Source organism: Pan troglodytes, chromosome X, assembly GCF_028858775.2.
Source record: "Pan troglodytes isolate AG18354 chromosome X, NHGRI_mPanTro3-v2.0_pri, whole genome shotgun sequence".
Classification (NCBI taxonomy): domain Eukaryota; kingdom Metazoa; phylum Chordata; class Mammalia; order Primates; family Hominidae; genus Pan; species Pan troglodytes.
The window spans coordinates 17,304,641-17,331,487 of record NC_072421.2 but is presented as its reverse complement, the minus strand read 5'-3'; the positions used below and the strand labels follow the sequence as shown (position 1 = coordinate 17,331,487).

General features: G+C 44.0%; 1 protein-coding gene across 1 annotated transcript in view; it reads right to left on the bottom strand.

Moving 5' to 3' along the window:
• The window catches only part of SYAP1 (synapse associated protein 1), a 40,940-nt gene extending 14,779 nt beyond the window's left edge, over nt 1–26,161 (bottom strand). Inside the window, exons 1-5 of the mRNA XM_016943697.4 lie at nt 25,831–26,161; nt 10,329–10,447; nt 9,450–9,516; nt 3,896–3,969; nt 1,842–1,981 (exon numbers count right to left, since the gene is read on the bottom strand). Of these exons, the coding sequence (XP_016799186.1) occupies nt 1,842–1,981; nt 3,896–3,969; nt 9,450–9,516; nt 10,329–10,447; nt 25,831–26,005 (575 nt within the window). The 5' untranslated portion in view covers nt 26,006–26,161. The remainder of the gene's footprint in view (nt 1–1,841; nt 1,982–3,895; nt 3,970–9,449; nt 9,517–10,328; nt 10,448–25,830) is intronic.
• Between the last annotated feature and the right edge of the window lie 686 nt (nt 26,162–26,847).

Sequence of the window (26,847 nt, the reverse complement as noted above, 5' to 3'; positions counted from 1 at the left end):
GATCTCGGCGCACTGCAACCTCCGTCTGCCGGGTTCAAGCAATTCTCCTGCCTCAGCCTCCCGAGTAGCTGAGATTACAGGCATGTGCCACCACACCAGGCTAATTTTTTGTATTTTTTTTTTTTTAAGTAGAAACAGGGTTTCACTATTTGCCCCGGCTGGTCTCAGACAATCTGCCTGCCTTGGCCTCCCAAAGTCCTGGAATTACAGGCATGAGCAACTGCACCCGGCCTAGGCAAACAGCAGTCTACTTTGTTGACCAGAGAAAACTGTACTGAGTTGTCTACAGCAAGGGTGGAAGCCCAGAGAGCCCCTGGGCCTCCCAACTTGCCCTGCCCTGCTCTGCCCATGTGGGGAGGGGAGCCAAGCTGCTGTACACTCAGGGACCGGTGGCACAGTTGAGACTGGGGGTGTGACATCAAGGTCAAGCCACAGGGGTCAAGGGATAGTCTGCCTATCAACTGGCTCTTCCCATTGTCCTGCCTACAGCCAGGCAGGAGGCCGAGGAGTCCTCTGGGGACAAGCTACCTTCCCACAGCTACTGAGCCTCTCCAGGCCAAAAGGCTTGTCCCCACATTCAGCAGCCATGTACCCTTTCAGTATGGCACTGCTAATGCGAAGGGACAGGTAAGGAGAGTCTGCCACATAAACGACAGATCCCCAAACAAACAAAAGAGTCCCGAGGGAGGAAACAGCATAGAAAAAGACATTTTATTTGAGACAGGGTCTCACTCTGTTGCCCAGGCTGGAATGCCAGTGGCGTGATCATGGCTCACTGCAGCGTCGACCTCCCAGGCTCCGGTGTTCCTCCTGTCTCAGCTTCCTGAGTAGCTAGGACTAAAGGTGCGCACCACTACGCCCGGCTAATTCTTGATTTCTTTGTAAAGGTGGTGGTCTTGCTATGTTGCCCAGGCTGGTCTCGAACTCGGCCTCACGTGATCCTCCCGCCTCAGCTTCCTGAGTAGCTGGGACTAAAGGTGCACACCACCACGCCCGGCTAATTCTTGGTTTCTTTGTAAAGATGGTGGTCTTGCTATGTTGCCCAGGCTGGTCTCGAACTCAGCCTCACGTGATCCTCCCACCTCAGCCTCCCAAAGTGTTGAGATTACAGGCATTGCCCACCGCACCCAGCTGAAAAAGGAGTCTTTTGAGAGAACTGTAACTAACGTACTCAGGGAACAGTAAGATACTGCACCCATATGACAAGGTTAAGAGAAAGGGAACACTGACAGAATAAGAAGGAACGCTAACTCCAAACGTGCAACAGCTTCAATACAAGGGACTGGACTGGAGAAAGCACGGAAGAGCTTGAGACAGAACACCCAAGGGAGGCAGCAGCGGGGAAGGTGGCCCCTGCTGGCCGCACCACCAAGGCAGGCTTCCAGAATGCATCATGCATGCGCTGGAGCCTACAGGACAAGCTGGGATATGTGGAGCCCAGAGGAGCTGTTGGAGGAAAAGCCTTAGCAGAGAGCAGGAACACTGCCACTGGAGGGCAGAGCCTGAATGGAAAACGCAGTCAGCTTGGAAAAAAGATCCTGATGAGCCTCAGAGACCAGAATGTGATTCAGGGTGATGCAGCATGTTTGTGGTTTCTGTAGGGAAATGTGTTCTACCTTGTAACTGGGATAGAAAAGCACATTTCATCTCTACCCTGTATTTCCTGCCAAGTCAGACCTTGGTTTTGATTCCAGGGTGCCCTGACCAGGGGAGCTGCCAAAGGGCTGCGGGGCCTGCTTTTATGAACAGATAGAGACCCTTTTGGCCCCTTCCATCATTATGTGCTGATACTGAGCACATAACGGAGGCCATGAGGAAACGCTGGAGAACACTCTGCTTACAGTTTAGGAACGAGGGCAAATCTCATCTTGCTTAGCAGCTCATCCTCCTGGAGCATGACCAGGGCCACGGGGTACATCTGATCAAAGTCGAAATTAAATTGCACGCCGGCCGGAGGGTCACGAAGGAAATTCCTCTTGTCCTTTGATAAAAAAAGAAAAAAACACAGGGTATTCCACAAAATGCGATTAATAGATAACAATTTTTTTTTTTTGAGACGGGTTGTCGCCCAGTCTAGAGTGCAGTGGCGCAATCTCGGCTCACTGCAACCTCCACCTCCTGGATTCAAGCAATTCTCCTGCCTCAGTCTCCCGAGTAGCTGGGATTATAGGCACCCGCCACTGCGCCTGGCTAGTTTTTGTATTTTTAGTAGAGATGGGGTTTCACTATCTTGGCCAGGCTGGTCTCAAACTCCTGACCTCGTGATCCACCTGCCTCGGCTTCCCAAAGTGCTGGGATTACAGGGGTGAGCCAATGCGCCCACTCTTTTTTTTAAATTTTATTTTTGTTTTGAGATGGAGTCTTGCTCTGTCGCCCAGGCTATAGTGCAGTGGTGCAATCTCAGCTCACTGCAACCTCTGCCCCCTGGGTTCAAGCAATTCTCCTGCCTCAGCCTCCCGAGTAGCTGGGATTACAGGTGTGTGCTAGCACGCCTGGCTAATTTTTGTATTTTTACTAGAGATGGGGTTTCGCCATGTTGGCCAGGCTGGTCTCGAACTCCTGACCTCAAGTGATCCACCCACCTTGGCCTCCCAAAGTGCTGGGATTACAGGTGTGAGCCACTGCACCTGGCCTACTACATAACAATTTATCATAGACTGGGGAAATATTATATTCTTTCTTTATTTTGAGACAGTCTTGCTATGTTGACCAGCAGGAGTGCAGTGAGACTCTCAAAAAAAAAAAAAAAAAAAAAAATAGAAGCGGACAGGGTGTAGTCGCTCACGGCTATAATCCAGCACTTTGGGAAGTTGGGCAAGAGGATCGCTTGAGGCCAGGAGTTCGAGACCAGGCTGGGAAACATAGTGAGAACCCATCTCTAAAAACAATTTTAAAAATTAGCTGGGCATGGTGGCTTACGCCTATCGTCCCAGATACTTGGAAGGCTAAGGCCGGAGGATCACTTGAGCCCAGTTCAAGGCTGCAGTGAGCCATAATTATGCCACTGTACTCTATCCTGGATGACCAATTGAGACTGTGTCTCTTAAAACAAAAACAAAACAAAACAAAAAAAATTAAATTAAAAATTTTGGCAGCGCATGGTGGCTCACACCTGTAATCCCAGCACTTTGGGAGGCCAAGGCAGATGGACTGCTTGAGGTCAGGAGCTCGAGACCAGCCTGGCCAACATGGTGAAACCCTGTCTCTACTGAAAACACAAAAATTAGGCTGAGTGTGGTAGCTCACGCCTATAATCCCAGCACTTTGGGAGGCTGAGGTGAGGGTGGATCACGAGATCAGGAGTTCGAGACCAGTCTGGCCAACATGGTGAAATCCCGTCTCTACTCAAAACACAAAAATTAGCAGGGCGTGGTGGCGGGCACCTGTAATACCAGCTACTTGGGAGGCTGAGGCAAGAGAATTGCTTGAACCTGGGAGGAGAAGGTTGCAGTGAGCCGAGATCGTGCCACTGCGCTCCAGGCTGGGTGACAGAGCGAGACTTTGTCTCAAAAAAAAAAAAAAAAAAAAAAAACCACACAAAAATTAGCTGGGCATGGTGGTGCACGCCTGTAGTCCCAGCTATTCAGGAGGCTGAGGCAGGAGAATCATTTGAACCCGGGTGGTGGAGGTTGCAGTGAGCCAAAATTGCACCACTACACTCCAGCCTGGGTGACAGAGCAAGACTCCATCTCAAAAAAAAAATAAAAAAATAAAAAATAAATTTTATGTGTACATTTTGTTAATGTACACATCATGTGTTAATGTGTACATTCCTAACATCTCAAAATATTTTAAAAACTGTATAGAAAAATAAATTCTACTAAAGTCATATCAACAGAGATATATCATGACAGGAAGAAAGTATGTTCTATCTGGGGTACCACAAGATACTTACAGCTGATAAGGCCAAAATTTGTTGTTGAATTGTTTCTTCATCGTTAGTGTCAACCCATGGGGGCACAGCTGCTTCTATACAGTTTTTAATGGCAAAGAAGAAAAGAGAAAAAAATAGGTCATGATGGTTACACTGCCGTCTATGGTTTCAAAGCATGAAAGTTTCTGCATGACCACTAAAAGTAGTAATTTACCAATAAGTTCCAAATATGAACATTAACCGTAATAACCAGACTTATTATTATGAGTTGTATGCACATATGCATTTGGTAAAAAATAAAAAAACTCTACTTGAGGCCAGGCATGGTGGCTCACACCTGTAATCCCAGCACTTTGGGAGGCCGAGGTGGGTGGATTGCTTGAGCCCAGGAGTTGCAGACCAGCTTGGGCAACATGACGAAACCCTCTCTCTACAAAAAAATACAAAAGTTAGCCAGATGTTGTGGTGCGTGCCTGTAGTCCCAGCTACTTGGGAGGTTGAGGCGGGAGGATCACCTGAACCCAGGAGTCAAGGCTGTAGTGAGCTGTGATTCCGCTATTGCATTTCAGCCTGGGTGACAGAGTTGAGACCCTGTCTCAGAAAAAAAACAAAAACCAAAAAACTCTACTTAAATGATACAGTGGAGAAACTGGACAACTCCTTAATCAGGTGATCAAAATCAACAATGAGGGAGAGATGAACATCATGGCCCTCCAGATGTGGTATCTTGAGGAGGACATCATCACCTATGTAGTATGCTGGCTAAAAATGGACAATCTGAGTCTAGTTATGAGGAAATATCAGATAAAGCCTGAATGAGGAAGAATCTATTAAAAAAAAGGCAGAGAAGTATTCTTCAAAAACATTAATATCATAAAAGACAAAGAAAGGATGTTGGAATGTTCCTGATTAAAGAAGGCTGAGAGACATGACAAAGAATACAATACCTTATCCTCAACTGGATCCTATACGAGGGGGACAAATGTTATAAAGGACATTACTGGGTCAACTAACAAAATTAACTGATGAACAGTAAAGTATTGCATCAAGGTGAAATTTCCTAATGCCGTTAACTATACTATGATTATGAAAGAGAATATCCCTAATTCTTAGGAAATGTGTACTGAACATTTGTGTACACACAAGGAAAAAAAGGGCACACACACAACAAGGGCTGGAGAGAGGGCGTGAATAAGGCAAACAGAATAAAGCTAGAGCAATTTAGGTACTGGTATATGGATGTTCTCTGTACTATTTTTATTCTTGCGACTCTTCTGTAAATTAAAATTTTTTCCAAATAGAAAAATTTTTAGAAAGTTACTTAAAAAAATGAAAGAAAAATGGGTAAGTATATTTCTGGAGTAAAAAAAAAAGAAAGTTACTGTACTTGATTCATGATAAAAGGTGATGTTGTAAGACAGGTGATTAGGAATAAGAAGAGGGTTTTCAGGAGCTAAAAAAAAAAAAAAAGAAATGCACAAGTTGGAGGCAGTAAACAATAGGGCTGGAATCAAATCCTCAATGAGCCGTTAGAAGCTAAATGCTGGGAATGCCAAGATCTAGCCCATGTTTTTCTGGGGCTCACAAGATAGAGGTGATTAGAATCCAGCACTGTAAGTGCCGTGCCAGGTGACAAATGACAACCCTCTGGAGAGGTGAGAACTACAAGATTTTCTGGTGACCTAGGAGCCCAATCTTGGACTAGGAAGAGGAGGTCAGTGGTGGATGGGGGTGGGGGTGTTTAGAGTGGAAACAAAAACAATGGCAAGCTCGTCTGAAGATCTCTCCCGTGTAAGCAGCACGGAGCAGCTAGAGAGCAGAGTGAAGGCTGTAGATCTGCGTGATCGGCACAGAAGACACACAGGCAGGGGGCCCTTAATAGCCTCATTCAGCAACCCACAGCGGCAAGATTAGGATGGGAAGCAGAAGTCACAAAAATGTGGACTAATTCATAAGCCACTGAATCACTCCTGCTGCCTTAACACTAGATTCTAGCCCTACTGGTCTTGCAACACAAAGTGAAAAGGCAAATCTTGCAAAACGCACGGTGCTTCACAAAGTCAAAGTAAAGTGACATGGGATAGCTGCCTGCATCACCACAAAGCAAACAATAAGGAGGAACTGGCAGTTAGGGCACCTATGCCTGAAGGAAACACAAGGCTGGTGACCCAGCAAGTGCTTTAAAAGAGAATGATTTGGTCCCAGCTACTCGGGAGGCTGAAACAGGAGAATTGCTTGAACCCGGCGGGCAGAGGTTGCAGTGAGCTGAGAAGGTGCCACTGCACTCCAGCCTGGGCAACAGACAGACTCCGTTTCAAAAAAAAAAAAAAAGAGAGAGAGAGTGTGATTTGAAAACCAAAGGGGCAATTAAGGCAGGCCCTTGGAGAGCAAATGCTTTGCTGTCCTGGAATATTTTGGCAGAAATAGTCCCTTTACTATTATGCTCTGAGTCAGAGGGAAGACATATCATATCACGAGCCCACTGAGAGAAAAGTTACATGCATGTGTGGATGGACACAGGGATGGATAGGCAGATGAGCACACGCTTCATTCTTTGGCTTATCCCAAGTCAGCAAATGGTGGCAATTATAATCCAAATTCTATTAATGATAAGATAATCTAAACATATTTGCACATTTTAAAGAAAAAATTAGGGTAAAGCCCCCAAAACATTTTTTCTCACACACTTTAGTCTCCATTCCAAGTCTCTTCACCTTGGGTAGTCTCTCCTGGTGCTATTTATGCTCAGATAATGAGGCCCTCCTAAGATACTTATATGAGGAGATGCTCCCCACCCCGACTTCCTGAAATTATTCTTTTTAGAGTGACCAAAACCTCTTGGTTCTCCAACCCCAAGGACACTTCTTAGTTCTCTTCTCTCTAGGCCAGTTTCCTTATCTGGAAAACGGAGGTAACAGTAAGTACTTCATAGAGTTACTGTGATTATGAAGTGAAGAAACGCATGGAACACATTTCCAAGGTGCCCTTCTCATGGTCATTGTAAGTGGACCTCTTGGCCCTGCCTCCCATGGCTGACTGCTCTCCTGGAAACTCTCCCCTCTCTGGGCTTCTGCTACTTCTCTCTCCTAGTTGTCCACTCTCTTGGGTAAATGGGCACTGTTTTTATTTTCTTTTTTTGAGATGGAGTCTTGCTCTGTTCCAGGCTGGAGTGCAGTGGTATGATCTTGGCTCGCTGTAACCTCTGCCTCCCGGGTTCAAGTGATTCTCCTGCCTCAGCCTCCCGAGGAGCTGGGATTACAGGCGCATGCCACTAGGCCCAGCTAATTTTTGTATTTGGTTTTGAAGGCAAATTTCAGTTTCATCACTTACCAGCTGAGTGACCTTCCGCAAATTACTTACCCTTGCTGACTGCATCTTTATTATTTATTTATTGAGACAGAGTCTCACTCTATCACCCAGGCTGGAGTGTAGCGGCACAATCGCGGTTCACTGCAACCTCCACCTCCCAGGTTCAAGCAATTCTTGCGCCTCAGCCACCCAGACAGCTGGGATTACAGGTGTGTGCCACCAAGCCTGGCTAATTTTTGCATTTTTAGTAGAGATGGGGTTTCGCCATGTTGGCCAGGCTGGTCTCGAACTCCTGGCCTCAAGTGATCTGCCTACCTCAGCCTCCCAAAGTGCTGGGATTACAGGCATGAAGCTACCACGCCTGGCCCTGACTGCGTCTTGAAATGAGATGTTATATATAAAATGCCTGCTGCTCAGCAGGCACTCAGTGATGTCAGTTCCTTCCCCTCCTCCCCTCCCTAAACACTGTGGAGCTTCTGCTCATCTCCCTTCATGCTTGACACACTTTCCATAGAGGAGCTCATCTACTCTCATGGTTTTTATGTGACTTGATAATAATCTATATCACTAGATTGAATTCTGCTTCATGCTTCAAACAGGAATAAACTGCTGCAGGAGCCTGCTTATTTAATTCAGAGCCACACTGAGCAAACGAACTTTCTGCAATGACAAAAATGTTCTATATCTGCATTGTCCAGTGCGGAAGCCATTAGCCATATGTAGTTATCGAGGACCTGAAACGTGGCTGATGCAAAAAAAGAAGGAAATTTTCCCCAGATAAAGCACTTGTGTTCTCTTTCCTGTCTTTCTACATGTTCCTATCTCCGGGATGTCTAACTCACTTCAAAACTGAAGTTGCCTCCAAACCTTCCACCCCCACGCCCTCACAGTTCGTATCTCAGAGGCATCAGCTCCTACAGCAAGTCCCCAAGCCAGGATCACTTTTGCTGCTTCCAAATAATCACTAAGTGATGCTAACTTGTATACCTCACTTGTCTAAAAGAGTTGCTCATGCTTTTGAGTTTACCTAGGTGCAAGAATGCCTGATGGAAATTCACCATGGGATTAATTGTGGCACAACTCGAACTGAATTGTTTTCTACTACTTTTTTTTTGAGACAGGGTCTCACTCTGTAGTCCAGGCTGGAGTACACTGGCATGATTATAGCTCACTGCAGCCTCAAACTCCCAAGCTCAAGTGATCCTCCTGTCTCAACCTCCCAAGTAGCTGGGACTACAGGTGTGCACCACCACACCCATCTGGCTAATTTCTTTTAATTTTTTTGTAGAGATAGGGTCTCACTATGTTGCCCAGGCTGGTCTCGAAGTTCAGGCTCAAGTGATCCTCCCGCCTTGGCCTGCCAAAGTGTTGGGATTACAGTTATACTACTTTTGCCAAATCTAAAGACACGAGGCTGGTTTTGTGTTCGGGTGCTACAAAATGGTAAGAGTAGGCATGCTGAGGCCTTATAACTTCAGAGGCATGTGTCAGCAGTAATGTATTGAGTATGTTCTCCAAACACCCGTGACTCTTTATGGCCCTCTGTCACTGCAGGTGCGGTCACTCGCCTCCCTCGGAAGCTCTTCCATTTTTTCTCCTGAAGACAGCAGGAACGGAGCCACCACTTGCTAAATGCCGGTCATGTGCATACTGTGCACTGTGCTGGGCATGTGGTAGAAAGTCAGAACTGAGGCCAGGCGCAGTGGCTCATGCCTATAATCCCAGCACTTTGGGAGGCTAAGGCGGGCGGATCACGAGGTCAGGAGTTCGAGACCAGCCTGCCAACATGGTAAAACCCCGTTTCTACTAAAAATACACACACACAAAAATAGCTGGGTGTGGTGGCTCGTGCCTGTAATCCCAGCTACTCGGGAGGCTGAGGCAGGAGAATTGCTTGAATCTGGGAGGCAGAGGTTGCAGTGAGCTGAGATCACGTCATTGCACTCCAGCCTGGGTGACAGAGCAAGACTCCATCTCGGTGGGGGAAAAGAAAAGAGAAAGTCAGAACTGAAAGCTTACTTGCCCCTTTCACAGCCAGCTCCCCAGTGGGGCCAGCACTGGCAGCCCTCACCCAGAAACAATCTAGTCCCTTCCTTTAAATCATGGAAGTTTATGGGTTTGTCTCCCTCACTAGTCTTTGTGCTACCCAAAGGATGGGGCCATTGCATATGCATTTTTGTGTTCTCAGACCCTCAGTGTGGTATCTAGCACATAACAGGTGCTCAATAAAACTTGGCAGGTTAATTAAGACAAACCTATACCATACCTGACTTCTTTGTATGTTGCTCTTCAACAAATTTTTTCTGTTCCTTCTGAAAATCTCCTATAATTGTCTGTTAAAAAAAATACATAGTCAAATTAAATAGCAATGTATCTAAGGTTTAATTGATGACTTCCTTAGTTCAAATATCTACCAACATAAATGAAATGCCATAGGCCCACTGCAAAAAACAAACTCACTCCTTAGAGTCTTAAAAGGGTTGTTCCTAATGGGCTAGGACCTTAGTCGCATGATGCAAAGGCATAAATATATCCTCAAACAGTTATAAAGTTAAACTCACAACATGAAAAGTTGGCCAGGCGTGGTGGCTCATGCCTGTAATCCCAGCACTTTGGGAGGGCAAGGCGGGTGGATCACTTGAGGCCAGGAGTTCGAGACCAGCTTGGCCAACATGGTGAAACCCCGTCTATACTAAAAATACAAAAATTAGCTGGGTGTGGTAGCGCATGCCTGTAATCCCAGCTACTTGGGAGGTTGAGGCAGGAGAGTTGCATAAACCCAGGAGGCAGAGGTTGCAGTAAGCTGAGATCACACCACCACACTCCAGCCTGGGTGACAGAGTGAGACTCCATCTCAAAACAAACAAACAAACAAACAACATGCAAAGTTTAGTATAACCCCCAAGTATCAATGTATTGATTGTAATATATTAAAATAAAAACAGCTATTTAAATCAAGTACTGTAATTTAATGATACTTACTTGTTATACAAAGAGAGGAAAAAACCAAAAATCTCAACAATTAACATTTTTATCAGAATATGATATTCTACTTAGGTTAAAAAATGTTCATAAGAAGAAGAAACAATCAAGAGGAAATAATGAATTTCATACATTTCTACTTCCAAAAGATAATTGAATATACCTTGTCAATGATACCATCTATTTTTCCTTCTTCTACGGATTTCTTTATTGTTTGTGCTGTTTCAGCAACTGATTCAGTTATCTTTTTTGTGGCAGCAGATGCAAAGTTAAATAAATAGTCTGTAAAGAATAAAAAGAATCTGTGGTTATTATGTTTGAGATTTTTCCCTTAAAGAGATCTTATGAGAATCTAAAGCATTAGGGCATGTTCCTTGTTCATAAGGACCTGAAACAAGTAATGAGAAGCACTGACAGTGATGAAAAGCACCACTTTCTTGGTGGACTGGCCAATCATACTGGGCCTTTCATTCATCTCTTTTTTTGTTTTTTTGTTTTTTTTTTTTGAGACAGTCTCGCCCTGTCACCCAGGCTGGAGTGCAGTGGCGTGATCTCAGCTTACTGCAATCTCTGCCTCCTATGATCAAGCGATTCTTCTGCCTCAGCCTCTCGAGTACCTGGGACTACAGACACCTGCCACCATGCCTGGCTAATTTTTTTGGTATTTTTAGTAGAGACAGGGTTTCACCATGTTGGTCAGGCTGGTCTCGAACTCCTGGCCTCAAATGATCTGCCTGCCTCAGCCTCCCAAAGTGCTGGGATTACAGGCGTGAGCCACCGGGCCTGGCCTCATTCATCTCTTTCAAAGACCCTTAGTATACTCTTCCCAGTAGCTGCTTCAAAATTTTCTTGCTCAAGTCTCTGGTTCTAATTTATCTCAGTAAATAATCTACCCTCCTACTTTGCCAGGAAGAACAAGGCTCCTTTATACTTTCCTTCCTTTCTAGATCTCATGTATGCCATCTTTATTTTCTCCTCCTTCCCTCCTGTTCAAAGAAAAAATGCCCCTCCTTTCTCAAATTAACATGTCCCATGATAAATCTGGGGGAATTTTAAATAAGAAATAGAAATCTTGGCAAGCCCTAGTAGAAACAGAAATCTTTTTTTTTTTTTTTTTTTTTTGAGATGAAGTCTCACTCTGTCACCCAGGCTGGAGTGCAGTGGTGTGATCTCAGATCTCAGTTCACTGCAACCTCCACCTCCCAGGTTTAAGTGATTCTCATGCCTCAGCCCTGCAAGTAGCTGGGATTACAGGCGCCTGCCACCACACCCGGCTAATTTTTATATTTTTAGTAGAGATGGGATTTCACCATGTTGGCCAGGCTGGTCTCAAACTCCTGACCTCAGGTGATCCACCCGCTTCGGCCTCCCAAAGTGCTGGGATTACAGGCGTGAGCCACCAAGCCTGGACTAGAAATCATTCTTAATAATAATGAGCAAATAAGTAGAACAAGATTAAAAGTGGAACCCACAAAACTTCCAGTTTTTACAAAACAAAACCACAGAATTAGCTTTCTGGAAGACGTGAAAAGACATGTGTCAAGGTTCTATTGCACTATAAGGGCTCATTTGTTGTAATCCCAGCACTTTGGGAGGCCGAGGCGGGCAGATCAGGAGTTCGAGACCAGTCTGACCAACATGGTGAAACCCCGTCTCTACTAAAAATACAAAAAAATTAGCTGGGCATGGTGGCATGCGCCTGTAATCCCAGCTACCCAGGAGGCTGAGGCAGCAGAATTGCTTGAACCCGGGAGGCAGAGACTGCAGTGAGCCGAGATTGCGCCACTACACTCTAGCCTGGGCAACAGAGCGAGACTCCGTCTAAAAAAAAAAAAAAAAAAAAAGGGCTAATTTGTAGACAAATATCATTTCAAAGTCCACATCCTACAGAATCCAGGCTGCTGAAAGAGACTTGAGGCAGGTCTTGAAGCTGGACCTGCTGGGGGATGCTCCCAGGCAATTGACATCCTCCTCTCATGAGAAATAGCTGGCACATTAGGGCGGTCTTGCCTCTCTTACTTACACCTGTTGAAGGGGCAGGCAGGTGGAGAAGGTCCCATAAGAATGGCAAAGAGAGCTCTGCACAACAGATTCCATCCTCATTCTGTGGGTGGTATTACTTCCAGGAAACCAGCAGACTGTATAGGTGTCTGGGAGCCAGTAATATTATCACTCCATCTGAATGATCCTTTCACCAGCTTCCCATTTAACAATCTACTTTCTCCCATTGTGTCTGGTAGTGTTTATCTGTCAACCCCAACAAAACACCCCCAGGACATACCACAGGAAGCTACTTGCTACTTATCTCTGGTCTAGTTCTCATCTTTCTCCTTCTTCCCAGTCTACAGTCATATGATCACATGGAAATTCTTCACTACCTCCAAGGAGGCCTCCTTGGTTTGAAACATTTTTGTCTGCTCTCTCTTTATCTGGCTAACTCTCCATATGCTGTGGGTCTCCACTTAAATATCACTTCTCCTTAGGAAATATTCCCTTGACTACGATGGATGTCCTGAGATGTGTTCCCTCCGCACATCCTGTGTTTTGAAGACTGTTGCCTGATCAACAATCTTCAAAACACTCTACCGATTACTTGGTGAATGTCTTCTCAGCCAGACTGAAAGCCCATGCTGAGCCCCATGAGTGCAGGGACGTGGGCTGTCTGATACCCCACTATATCCCCAGCAGATGACCAGCGACCAGTACGTACTTGTTGAATGGATGAATGGGGAGTGACAGAACAAATGCTGAGATTGAGTGAAATCACTTGTTTCTCTTTAGTTATGACTACTCTACTTGTACAGAGTGGTATGATAAAATGCGTAGACAGCCACACTAGTTTGTAAAACTGTTGCAGGCCAGGTCTCACTAATATAGGACTTCATCACAACTGTTTCAGTACTGACTGAGTGGTTAAGTTAAATATTAAAAGCCAGTGACCGGGCCGGGTGCGGTGGCTCACGCCTGTAATCCCAGCACTTTGGGAGGCCGAGGCGGGCAGATCACGAGGTCAGGAGATCGAGACCATCCTGGCTAACATGGTGAAACCCTGTCTCTACTAAAAATACAAAACATTAGCTGGGCGCCTGGGCGACAGAGCGAGACTCCGTCTCAAAAAAAAAAAAAAAAAAAAGCCAGTGACCTTATGCAAAGGCTGGAATGTAACATAAGCTCAAGAGTTTTTTGCCAAGGCCTTTCCGGAACCTTAAAGCATGACCAAACTATTTCACTACTGAAAATATACGAAAGAGTTCTAATTAGTTGGCTCATAGAAAAATAAAAGTGCTTAAATACTTTAACAGAAAAAAAGAAAGACTAGTCAAATGCTTTTTCAAGTTTATGTGACTTAAGTAAAATCTTTAATAAATAAGCTAGCTTTAAAAATTACTGGTAAAGTAGTATTAGAAATGTCTTCAGAGTTGCCAGCATATATTTTTGTTTACATTTATTGATCAAGCAATTTCATACTTATCTCTGCCAAATACTGTAAGGTATCAAAATTTGGCATAGAGGCTACAAAACGATAACTCAGCCCAAAACAGAGTGAACTTTGCTGTGTAATTTTTTTTTTTTTTTTTTTTGAGACAGAGTTTTGCTCTTGTTGCCCAGGCTGGAGTGCAATGGCACAATCTCGGCTCACTGCAACCTCCGCCTCCTGAGTTCAAGTGATTTTCCTGCCTCAGCCTCCTGAGTGGCTGGGATTACAGGTGTCTGCCAGAGTGGCTGGGATTACAGGTGTCTGCCACCATGCCCAGCTAATTTTTATATTTTTAGTGGAGACAGGGTTTCACCATGTTGGCCAGGCTAGTCTAGAACTCTTGACCTCAGATGTTCCGCCTGCCTCAGCCTCCCAAAGTGCTGGGATTACAGGTGTGAGCCACCGTGCCCGGCTGCTTGTGTAATTTTTAATAAATGAAACACTGATATTGGTTTAATGAAGATAGCTACATCTTGAATTATTTAGTAAAATACCCTAACTTCTGATCTTGTGGTCTTAGGCAGTCTAGTCCACAGACATAAAGGAAGTTTGTTCTGGGAAAGGACGGTTATCATCTTTGTTTCAAAGCTAAACTATAAACTAAGTTAATGAACAAGAATAGCTTGGAGGCTAGAAGCAAGATGGAGTCAGTTACGGCAGATCACTTTCACTGTCTCAGTTATAATTTTGCAATGGCGGTCTCATAACTTTCAATGATGACTATTGCAGTTTTCATAAATAATCTAGGTAAATGATTAAAATAAATAATTAGATAAATGTAATGGGATACTCATAAACAAATGTCATAATTTTGAATCTAAAGTTATATTAAATAACAGATATTTCATTATTTGGGTATTTTCCAATAAAAATATATTGTAGGAAAACATTCTTTCTAAACATTGTGTCCTTTTTAAAGGGTAACTAATTTTTGTCTAACTCAAAGCTTATTTAAAGGTTATATATAAAACATGGTAAAAGAAACCAGGAAATAAGAGAGATATAAAGAAAGTTATAAAAATAAAGACAGTTTTAAAGATTACTGGTAAAATAAAATATCTTCAAAATGTAAACATTTGGTCTAAATTATGCAGGTCAAATATTAGGTTTGCTAAATGCTTTGCATCATAAACTGCTTCTTTGACTTAAACATTGTTTGATTTATTTTGGAGCATTAGATTCTACAAAAGGCCTGGAGACATGTGAAATTAGCCATGCCCCCTAGCTATGCAAAAGGTATTAGAGAAAAGAGATTTTATATAAGAAAGGATCTTGTATGGCAAATTCTTGTCCTAAAGTAAAGTAACTGGATGTTTAAAAAGAGGGATGCTTAGGACAAGTCAGAAAGTCAAGGTATGTCATAGCTTGTCTGTGTAAGTTGTGAAAGAATTTATGAAAGGGAATTTATGCAACAAATATTGTACAATTTAAAGGTGATTAGGTCTCTTAAATGCTTTATAAAATGCCACTATGACTCTCAGCTGTACAACTTGCCTGCTTTACAGCTAGATAAGGCCTGGGACACATGGAGTTAGATGCTGGAATAAGTCAGACCTTATCTGCACTTCTGTCTACATCTTAGACTCCACACCTAGTACATAAAATCCCAAACTTACCAAGGTTTTCACCGAAAGTAAAGGTTGCTAAGAGTTAACAGTGTAACATGTATTTAACACTACTGAAGAAACAGACTTTTTGTTTGTTTGTTTTTTCTTTTTCTGAGACAGAGTTTCGCTCTTTCGCCCAGGCTGGAGTGCAACGGTGCGATCTTGGCTCACTGCAACCTCCACCTTCTGGTTTCAAGCGATTCTCCTGCCTCAGCCTCCTGAGTAGCTGGGATTATAAGCACCTGCCACCACGCCCAGTTAATTTTTGTATTTTTAGTAGAGACAGGGTTTTACCATGTTGGTCAGGCTGGTCTCGAACTCCTGACCTCATGATCCACCCACCTTGGCCTCTCAAAGTTCTGGGATTACAGGTGTGAGCCACCGTGCCCGGCCTGAAGAAAGTTTTACATGGAAAAGTAAAATATGCTTTTGGTAAAAAGCATATTTACAAGGAAAGTAAAATATGCTTTTGGTAAAAAGATTATAAGGAGGCATGAAAATGTGGATTTTTGCCTAGATTAAAAGATATTAAAGGATAGTTTTAAGTTGGATAAAATAAAGATGAAGGTTTAAGCAAGTTGTGGAAGATTGATTGTAAAGGAAATTCTGTGTGTAAACATACTGGCTAAAGTTAAAAGAGTATCATCCAGTTTTTCTGTAAATTGAGTATTAAAATAAAAGCACATAGGCTGGGTGCGGTGGCTCATGCCTGTAATCCCTGCACTTTGGGAGGCCGAGGTGGGCAGATCACAAGGTCAGGAGTTCAAGACCAGCCTGGCCAACATTGTGAAACCCTGTCTCTACTAAAAACACAAAAATTAGCTGGGCATGGTGGCACATGTCTGTAGTCCCAGCTACTTGGAAGGCTGAGACAGGAGAATTGCTTGAACCTAGGAGGCAGAGGTTGCAGTGAGCCGAGATCACATCACTGCACTCCAGCCTGGGTGACAAAGTGAGACTCTGTCTCTAAAAAAAAAAAAAAAAATCGATAAAATCAATAAAATAAAAGCATAACAGGTTTCTTTGAAAGCACTAACCTGCTCTTTAACGAAAATTATAAAGGGTTATAAAAGATCTATAAAAATCTTACCTTATGGTCAAACACTAAAATTGTGTCAATATGTCTATGAGGTTTTAATAAGAATTGGGTTTAACATTAATAGTACACTAACATAAAGGTAAAATTTGGCTTATTTAGTACCAAAAACCACACAGGAAGCATTGCCAAATATAAAATGGGGTTTGACTTTCTTTGGGCCATATATGTGTAAGTATGTTATTGGTATGTGTTCCAAAATCATGTGAAACTCCTATAATTCTGATATATCAGTATACGTTATCAGTAATAATTATAATTATGTTAAATTATTGTGTGCCACAGAGGTAACAGATTTTGTCAATTGTGTCTTTTTTTTTTCTTTTTTTTTTTTTGAGATAGCTGCTCGCTCTGTTGCCCAGGCTAAAGCGCAGTGGTGTGATCTCGGCTCACTGCAACCTCTGCCTCCCGGGTTGAAGCAATTCTCCTGCCTCAGCCTCCTGAGTAGCTGGGATTACAGGTGCGCACCACCATGCCTGGCTAAATTTTTGTATTTTTAGTAGAGACGGGGTTTCACTGTGTTGCCTGGAGTGGTCACAAACTCCTGAGCTCAGGCAATCCACACACCTCAGCCTCCCAAAGTGCTAGGATTACAGGCGTGAGCCACCATGCCCAGCCTCAACTGTGTCTTTATGGCTACCCGAAAACTTTTTGTCATCCATGAACAATTGTTGTCTTGTTTTGGTCCTCTTTATTTAGTTTTTTTTTTTGAGGTGGAGTCTCACTCTGTTGCCCAGGCTGGGGTGCAACGGCATGATCTTGGCTCACTGCAACCTCCGCCTCCCAGTTTCAAGTGATTCTCCTGCCTCAGCCTCCCAAGTAGCTAGGATTACAAGTACCCGCCATCATGCCTAATTTTATTTGTATTTTTGTAGAGATGGGGTTTCACCATGTTGGCCAGGCTGGTCTTGAACTCCTGACCTCAGGTGATCCACCTGCCTTGGCCTCCCAAAGTGCTGGGATTACAGGCATGAGCCACTGTGCCTGGCTGTTTTGGTCCTCTTTAGAAGTTGATTTTATAAACAGCTATAAAGCTCTAACAAGTGCTCTTGATTGCAGGTTTCTGATAACTTTGGAGATTGTGACATCAGAATAGAGGAAAAATGTTCAGGACTCCTGAAGAGCTAACATGTTCATTAATATCAAGCAGGACAGGAATTAACTGCATGAACTGAATAGGAGACTGGAGTGATCTTTTTGAGTTTTTGCTTAAAATATTGCTAATCCTTTGTTTTACTTTTCAGAGTCAAGGAAACTTTTCTTCTGAGCTACTGACAGCTTTTAACAATTTAGTATACTCCCATGAACAAAATGTGGAGCATATTTGTTTCCACCCAACTTTCTCCAGAATTTGGAAACTATTTGTGAGTATTCTTAATTATGGCAATATAGTTATTTGCATAAGTTCAATAAGAATCTGTTTTCATTTATAACAGGACACAACTGGAAAAACTGGTTATTTTACCAAGGCTTTAACTGGAATGGTGTGTTTTCCTTTAATGAATCAAACTTGACTTAGGGAGCCAAGAAAACCCTTGGAAAACTGCCCTCATATTTTGAGTACACAGTCCCTGTACGGGGTTTCTGATCTGTGGTAAGTAAAGAATGTCACCTTCTGACAGGCCAGGAACCCCAAGTTATCTTGGGACCTCAAGAGGAGAGGAATTCACCCAAGTCATAGGTATTTCATGGTACAAATCCATGGCTGGGCTTGGCTTTAAAAAGGTCTTATCTTACCAGGTAAGGTGGCTCACTTCTGTAGTCCCAGCACTTCGGGAGGCCGAGGTGGGTGGATCACCTGAGGTCAGGAGTTTGAGACCAGCCTGACCAACATGGAGAAACCCTGTCTCTACTAAAAATACGAAATTAGCTGCACATGGTGGTGCATGCCTGTAATCCCAGCTACTTGGGAGGCTGAGGCAGAAGAATCACTTGAACACAGGAGGCGGAGGTTGCGGTGAGCCGAGATCATGCCATTGCACTTCAGCCTGGGCAACAAGAGCAAAACTCTGTCTCAAAAAAAAAAAAAAAAAAAAAAAAAGTCTTATCTCAGATTCCTTCTATGGAACAAAGTTCCATCAAAGCCTGTTTTTTTTTTTAATTTTTAAAATATATATTAAATAAAAAAATTTTATTTTAAAAGAAAATGATTTTTCTTGCTGCACTTTATACAAATAATCTGGCCAAGTACAATAAAGCAAATTGGTCCTACCATGATTTGTCTTCTAATAAAAATAGGAAACTAGAGAGAGAAAAATTATGTTTCAAAAACTATAGTATACCTGTTGTTAAATTCTATGCCTGATGTTTTTCAGTTTTTATTTTTTTCCAGTTTGGATTAAATTCTAATTTTTCTGGCCACAGGTCTTCAAAATAATGTTTTCAATTTTTCCTTTTCCTTTTTCCCCATTTTTCCTATTTGGAAATCACTGAAACCTAAGCTGTGCTTTCTTAAAGCCCTGTGAACTGAAGACTAGACAACTTAAACTTCAGAAGAAAACAGCAGTAACCTATTTATATGTGTTGCTGTTACATACTATTATGTTTCAGCAGGTGCTGCCTCTAAGCCTCTGAAACAGAGAGTGCTACCGGGAACAAGTCGACCTCTTCTACTTCAGTGCTGCATTCAGTGCCCCATAATGATGAGCCCCTCTAAGCAAGAAGTAGCCAGAAAGATTATGATGCCCCATCTCCCTACGATTCTCATGATAAATAAATATACAAGCATGATAGAAATCATGCGCAAATTGACAGTGGGGATTGCGGCAGGCCAGGACTCACTAACATAGGCTTCCATCACAACTGTTTCAGTACTGACTGAGTGGTTAAGTTAAATATTAAAAGCCAGTGACCTTATACAAAGGCTGGGATGTAACAAAAGCCCAAGAGTTTTGCCTAGGACTTTCCTGAACCTTAAAGCACGATTAAGTAAGTTTTACTGGGGGGTCTGAAGAGACTCCCCAGGCCTCCACAAACAAGTTGATTGGGAGTCTGAAGGAACTCCCCAAACCTCCATGATTTAGCTGGAGACAAGATAAGGGTAATCACCTCAGCACCTGGACCCAGTTAGATAAAGTAAATTTACTGAGGCTCCAGAGGAAGGTCTTCAGGACTCAGACCTTAGTTATAGATTAAAAGAAGTTAATCACCTATGTCTTTAGATGAGTGCACACTTACACGTAGACATATAGCTTAGAAGGTATATAAGCTCTGGAAAACTTTCTAATTTTGCGTTGGTCTGGTGATAATTTCCAGGCCTTCTCCCTGGAGCCACTTACAGAAATAAAAACTCTCTTCCTTCCCAGTTGACCTGCATCTTGTTATTGGGCCACGAGAAATAGCAGCCTGACCCTCAGTTTGGTCCAGGAACAAAACCATGCTTTGCAGTCAGAGAAACAAATCTAAAGTTCCGAAAGAAGAGGGTTCTTTTGGAAATAAATTCCTTTTATCCTTTCCTCAGAAACATATTTTGAATTCAAACAATGATTTTTATTCCAAGGGAGAACTGTCATTTAAAAACTGGTATTTTAGCATAATCATTGCATTCCTTAGATTTTAATGACTCCATGGATGGAGTTTACTGAACACACTGAATATCTGAGAAAGCACAAGTTCTTGCCCTCCAGGAACGTCCATCTCTAAAGCAAAACAAATAAATAGAGAATCAAAGACAAAAAGAGGAACAAGATTATTCATTAAGCACATGTGGCAGCATGGAGGGAGAACTGTCTCCATAGAGTTATTAGAGTGGCCTGGGAGTGAGATGGAGAGCATGACAAGAGATTTTCAGGGAAGAAGTCCATAAAGACAAGAAGTGATTTATTAATTTTGCAAAGAGATCAGCTGACACCATGTTGAAGACAGTTTTTATTTTGATTTTTATTTTTTATAGAGATGGAGTCTCACTATGTTGTCCAGGCTGGTCTCAAACTCCTGGGCTCAAGCAACCCACCCGCCTTGGCCTCCCAAAGTTTTGGGATGACAACTGTAAGCCACCGCACCTGGCCAAAGACAGTTTTTATGAACTGGCTAGGAAAAAATTGAAACTAAGATAGGAGTTAACAGGAAGTAACAGGAGTACAATGTCCACTTCAGTCCATAAAGTGAGGGTCTGAAACGAAGTAGCGCCAAAGAAAAGGAAGTCAAACTCAAATATATCTGAATACGACTTAGCGACCTGCTGGAAGGTGGGGGCCGACAGCTAACATTTAAAGTAGTTATTTTACCTTCATTTTAATTATGCCACATTTTATTCTCATAACCTTCCTGGGACAAGGAGAAGGAATAATCTGCCCAGTTCAAAAAAAGGGAAGCTGAGGCTCACAGAGGAAAAATGATTTGTCCTATGTGATAGGGGCAGATCTTGCTGACTGCCCAGCCAGTAGCCCATCTCTTCTGCCTTGTTAAAACCACCCCAATTTTGATGCGTGCCCATGTGGCCAGCCCCAGAGAATGAATCTTGACAAGTCCACACCAACGAAGGTAATGGCACTACCTCTGTCAGGATCTCTGCCACATACTTGCTGAGAGTCCCGTGAAGCTTAGAAAAGCCATGTGACAGCTCCACCCCAAGAAATTTAAGGGGACACCTGCAAGTCGGCATCCAGAAAGATTTTCTTTCTTAATAAAAAGGGAGCTATGGGGAGAGTCCTCGTCCTCCCTTTCTACTGCAGTTGCTGTCTTGTGAGCCTGAAGTGATCAGCCTGAGGATGGAAACCAACTCACTGTGGATGAAGGAGAGGAAGCGTGGAAGAGATTGGTTCCCTGATCACATCGTTGAGCCATGGAACCGACCCTGGGACCTCCCTCCCATCCCCACATTTCTTGGAGATTCTGCAGAAAAGCATTAACATGGCAGGCCTGAGACTGCTGTCCTTGGAAAGGCTTGCTTTCAAGGTTGGCCACTGGCTGGGTGTCCGGGAACTTAGATTTCGGGAGGGCTCCCACCATTTCTTAAACTGCTAAGAATGCCTCATTGTGGTTTATGCTGAACTCCCGCTTTCCTTGTAGGGTCTGGAATTTGGATATGTGGCAGGCAGAGGATACCTACGCGACCAGTCCCCAGTAAAAGTCCTGGGCACTGAGTCTCTAATGAGCTTCCCTGGAAGACAGCATCTCACACGTGTTGTCACAACTCCTTGCTAGAGGAATTAAGCACGTCCTGTGTGACTCTACTGTGCCTGCTTACCCCTGGACTTCCACCCCATGTGCCTTTTTCCTTTCCTGATTTTATTCTTGTACTCTTTCATTGCAATACATCACGGCCATGAATACAACTATATGCTGAGTCCCATAAGTCTTCCTAGCCAATCATCAAACCTGGGGATGGTTCTTGGGGACTCCCTGACACAAAAATAAAGTTCCTTTCATTAAGCCTCTGATCACTGGACTTTCTGTAATTTGCAAATGATATAACAATAAAGACAGTAAGTAGTGTAGGGAACTCAAACACAGGCTATCCGCCTCTAAATCCCAAGCTCATGCTCCAATCCCACACTGCCTCAGGTCAGTTGAGCAAGTTGACAAGGGCTTGAAGAACTGAAAGGAATGGTAAGAATAAAGTAAAGTAGGAACAGATTCAAAGGTCAGAAAAAACATAAATTTGTTAAAGTAAACACAGAGCAAGGTAGAGTTTAAGGCCTGCCACAAGAATAGGAAGAGAATAAGCATACAGTGGCAAAGTCTTAGGAAATTAATATTCTTATAAAGTGGTTGGTTAATTTTTCAAAGATACTATATTTCATACAATTTTAGAATTTCAGCATCTTAGTGTGGGAATGGACCTTCCTATCCAGGTAGCCCCACTTCCAGGGGTAGGGAGCACAGGACTTAGAAGGGCAGCCAGTAATTACTGTTACTCAACTCTAATCAGAAAATTCTTCTCACTTCTCTAGTCATTTCTACCCCACAGCCTCAGGTCTATCCTCATAAGGAACATCTACGACTTCTTTTCTGCAAAAGACCTTTCAGATTTTCTGCAATGTCCCTAAGTTTCTTCTTCAAATCGAGATCCCCAATTTTAAAAAGTATTGTTCATAAGCCCTAGGATCCAAGCTATTGACTGTTTGCATTGTAAACCTGGGTGTGTTATCAGAACTCAATTAGATATTTTACTTCCACATCAAAGCAGGTACATAGTCACCTCTGTACACTCTAACTTTAGGAGTCCTCTTAGTTTGCAAGTTAGGCAGCTGGAACTTGAAATATACTTTCCCTACAGAAAAAAAGGAGGACAGTCTAACACAGTCCCACTGCAATACTAATAGCACTTTTCAAAGGAGGAGGAGATGGCCCTTTCTCCATTCCTAGGCATGGAATAGTTTTAGGGGCGGTTTAGAAAAAGCTAAAGATCACAAAGCTCATCTTTGGCCATCCTCCCACTGATGTAAACTGTGTGACTGATTCAGATATTTAACATTCTCAGAGGTACAGATTTTCTTTTTATTTATTTATTTTTTTAAGAAAGAGTAGAGGCAAAGCTTTAATTTGGTTGACTTTAACAAAAACCAACCAACCAACTTAACGGCATGGGGCCTTGAGGGAGGTAGGGAGGAGCTCTTAAGTGAGTTCTCCTATAAATTGTTCCTTCCTTTGGAGACAGTGACAATCGGAGGTTGTAAGTTTATCAGGAGGGAGGGCCAAGAATCAGGAGACCAGGAGGTTTGGTTTTGAGTGAGGGAGTGGAATGCAGGCCTGGGTGTCCACCACTAACTGGTGAGTTGCCTGAATGTATAAATAGGTCACCAGGAACCAGGAAGTATTTAGTGTCCAGTCTTGAAGGTAGGCACTCAACAAATATATGCAGAACAAACGGGGCTCCCAGGAGATTTTTTTTTTTTTTTTTTTTTGAGATGCAGTCTCACTTTGTCACCTACACTGGAGTGCAGTGGCGCGATCTCGGCTCACTGCAACCTCCGCCTCCCGGGTTCAAGCGATTCTCCCGCCTCAGCCTCTTGAGTAGCTGGGATTATAGGCGCGCACCACCACACCCAGCTAATTTTTGTATTTTTAGTAGGGACAGGGTTTCACCACGTTGGTCAGGCTGGTCTCAATCTCCTGACCTCGTGATCTGCCTGCCTCGGCCTCCCAAAGCTCCTGGGATTACAGGCGTGAGCCACCGCACCCGGCTGATATTTTATGTAGATTTCAAAAGACTTAAGAAATGAATCTACTCTGGGAGTCAGGCTCACAGATGTTTAATTCCAGTTTTCAAAACATAAATGGGTCTTCTTAAAGACAATATACTTCTTAGGATCAATATGTAGAAATAAAAAATATCTGATCATCTCTCTTGTCTCTCACAGTTTGTATATGAACTAGAACCTTTACAACTTTCTAAAATCACATAAATTTCAGAAAGGAAAGAATTCTCATTTATTCTGAAGGTTTAAATTCACAATGTGTGTGTGTTTGTGGGTACTTCCATCTAACCTCAGCTTCCGTAAATATCAAAAGAGAATCTGGTGAGCAGAAAGATGGCAGCATTAGCTCCAAAGTACACATCCATGTGAAAAATGCAGTTATTAGAAAATATTCAGAGGCGCCAGGCGCGGTGGCTCACGCCTGTAATCCCACCACTTTGAGGCCAAGGTGGGTGAATCACTTGAGAGCAGGAGTTTGAGACCAGCCTGACCAACATGGTGAAACCCTGTCTCTATTAAAAATACAAAAAAAAAAAAAAAAAAAAATTATCCAGGTGTGGCAACGCGTGCCTGTAGTCCCAGCTACTCAGGAGGCTGAGGCAGGAGAATTGCTTGAACCCAGGAGGTGGAGGTTGCAATGAGCCGAGATCGTGCCATTGCACTCCAGCCTGGGCGACAGAGCAAGACTATTCTATCTGGGGGCCTTGGGCTGAGATTATATACTGTCATGGTTTGAGATTATGTCTGTTTTCCCTGTCCTTTCATCCCACAGTAAACTTTTAAACGTTAGGGCCCAGCCTGCCCAACATCGCGAAACCCCATCTCTACTAAAAATACAAAAATTAGCTGGGCGTGGTGGTGCATGCCTGTAATCCAAGCTACTGGAGAGGATAAGGTAGGAAGATCACTTGAACCCTGGAGGTGGAGTTTGCAGTGAGCCAAGATCGTGCCACTGCACTCCAGCCTGGGCGACAGAGTGAGACCCTGTCTCCAGAAAAACTGTTAGGCCCTTTCTTACTCAAATATGTGTTTATCTACTCTCAGGCTACTCTCCTCCCACATCCCCGTCTCCACCCCCATCCCCCCACCCCCATCTTTTAGTAGATTCTTCAAATGTTGCTGAACTTAGTATCTACCTTTGTTGCAGTTCTCTCACTTGTAGTGCTGGGCTGCTTTAGGGCTCACCTCCTCAAAGATGCTTTTTTGTTTTGTTTTGTTTTGTTTTTTTGAGATGGAGTCTTGCTCTGTCACCCAGGCTGGAGTGCAGTGGTGCGATCTCAGCTCACTGCAACCTCCACCTCCCCGGTTCAAGCGATTCTCCTGCCTCAGCCTCCTGAGTAGCTGGGATTACAGGTGCCCGCCACCACGCCCGGCTATTTTTTGTATTTTTAGTAGAGACGGGGTTACCTCGTGTTGGCCAGGCTGGTCTCGAACTGCTGACCTCATGATCCGCCCACCTCAGCCTCTCAAAGTGCTGGGATTACAGGCGTGAGCCACCATATCCGGCCTCAAAGATGCTTTCTCTGATCATTGAAGCCCACCATGGTCTCTCCAGAAATGAGAATTACTACAGCATGTGTTTACTCCACGTCTATTATCACCTGTCCCCCAACCCCTGTAGACTGTAAACTTGGAAAGAGCACGGGCTTTAAAATGAGACAGATCGAAGCTCAAATTCCACTTCTACCACTCACTATCAGTATAACTTTGGCCCAATAACTCTGGGCTTGTTCCCCCAACTCACTGGGGGTGTTTAACAGATGAAATGGGATATCTTTCATAAAACATCTAGTACTGCAACTTGCGTATAGCAGACAGTTGGCATTTTATCTCCCTCCTTAAGGAAAAAGGTCTCTGTACCTAAAAAGCATTTGACCGGGGCAGACATTGACATTCAGTAACTGTCAGTTTACTTCAGACAACACGTTCTGACCTAGGGGCAAAAAATTATTTTTTCAACCAATTCAAGCTCGCCAACGATCCCCGATCTTGGGGGGTGTAAATGAAGGTTTTCGAGTTGAACAAAAAAGATTCCTTGTCAAACCTGAAGACGTCGGGTCACACTGCTTGACTGCATACCTGATTCCAATGTCTGCAAACTTTGTAGACTTGTCACCAGGAACTTCAGGGACAGGACCTGACTGCTAGATGAAGCTCTGGCCTCGTCCAGATCCTCACCAATCTCTCCCGACCCGGAGAGGACTGACCGACAGACACATCTTCCTCCCCTGCCTCCCACCTCGGCCCCCTCATCCCCCAGCCAGTCGGGCCCGCGCCCCAGGGACGTCCCAGAGGAGGAATGCGCCCCCCCCTTCCCGGTCCCAGAGCCAGGGTAGACTCACTGCCGAAGTCTTTGGCCTGGTGGAGGAGCTCCTGGTCTCCCGCTTGCTGCAGCTCCTCCTCCGCAGACTCAGCCACCGTCTCGGACGGCTGCTCGGGTGGAGCATCTCCAATGGGCTGCCCACCGCCTGCCACCGGCTGCTGCAAGCCCAACCAACTGCTCAAGCCCCGGAACATCCCGCTCGCGGGGCCGCCGCCGCGATCCCGATCCCCAGAGACCGCAGCGAGCACTGGTTGCCTTTGACTCCACTCTGCGCGACTCCCAGGGAGATGTCCGGAAGTCGGAGGAACACCGCAGCCGCCGCAGCCCCGCCTCTATGACGACTCCGCCGCGGCCGCGCAAGCGTCACTTCCGTCCAAAGGCTCCGCCCCTGGTGACGTCAGTTGTGACAACTGTTTTGTGCGCGTGGATAGGGGACAAAGAGCTTTCCCAGCGTAGCCCTGCCTTCCCTCTTTTCCTCATTCGCCAGCTTTGTAGGTGACTGACCTAGTAGGCATGTGGACGGTGTCTTTGTCACAGTCCTAGCCAGTCTCATTTTAAGATTGCCTCTAGGCAGCTTGGCTGGTGACTTAGTCTCGCCTTTTCAGGTCCCGCAGGGCTGCGTTCCCGCAGAATTGGATGTCTTTAGCCTCCTCCTGAGCCCAATTCAAAACTAACCCAAAGCCGCCAAGCCCAACAGGGAATAAGAGGACAGAATAAGGTGTTAAACAACACAGTGGGATGCTGTCAGCAGAATCTAGACTATGAGAAGCCACAGGACAGACAACCTTGTTTCTTCAAATAAATTGCAAGGAAGAGAGGAGTGTGGTGGGGAACCTATAGATTAAAAAAGACTTAAGAGATGTAACACATGACCCCTTGTGCATTTTATTAGGACCCTAATTCAGCAAACACATTGAAAAAAATAGTATGATACTTATGATAAGAACTGGAAATTTGGACACTGGGTAGTTGATAAAATTAAGGAATTGTGAAATTACAAAATTTTAATTGTGGTAAAATACACAAAATTTACCAT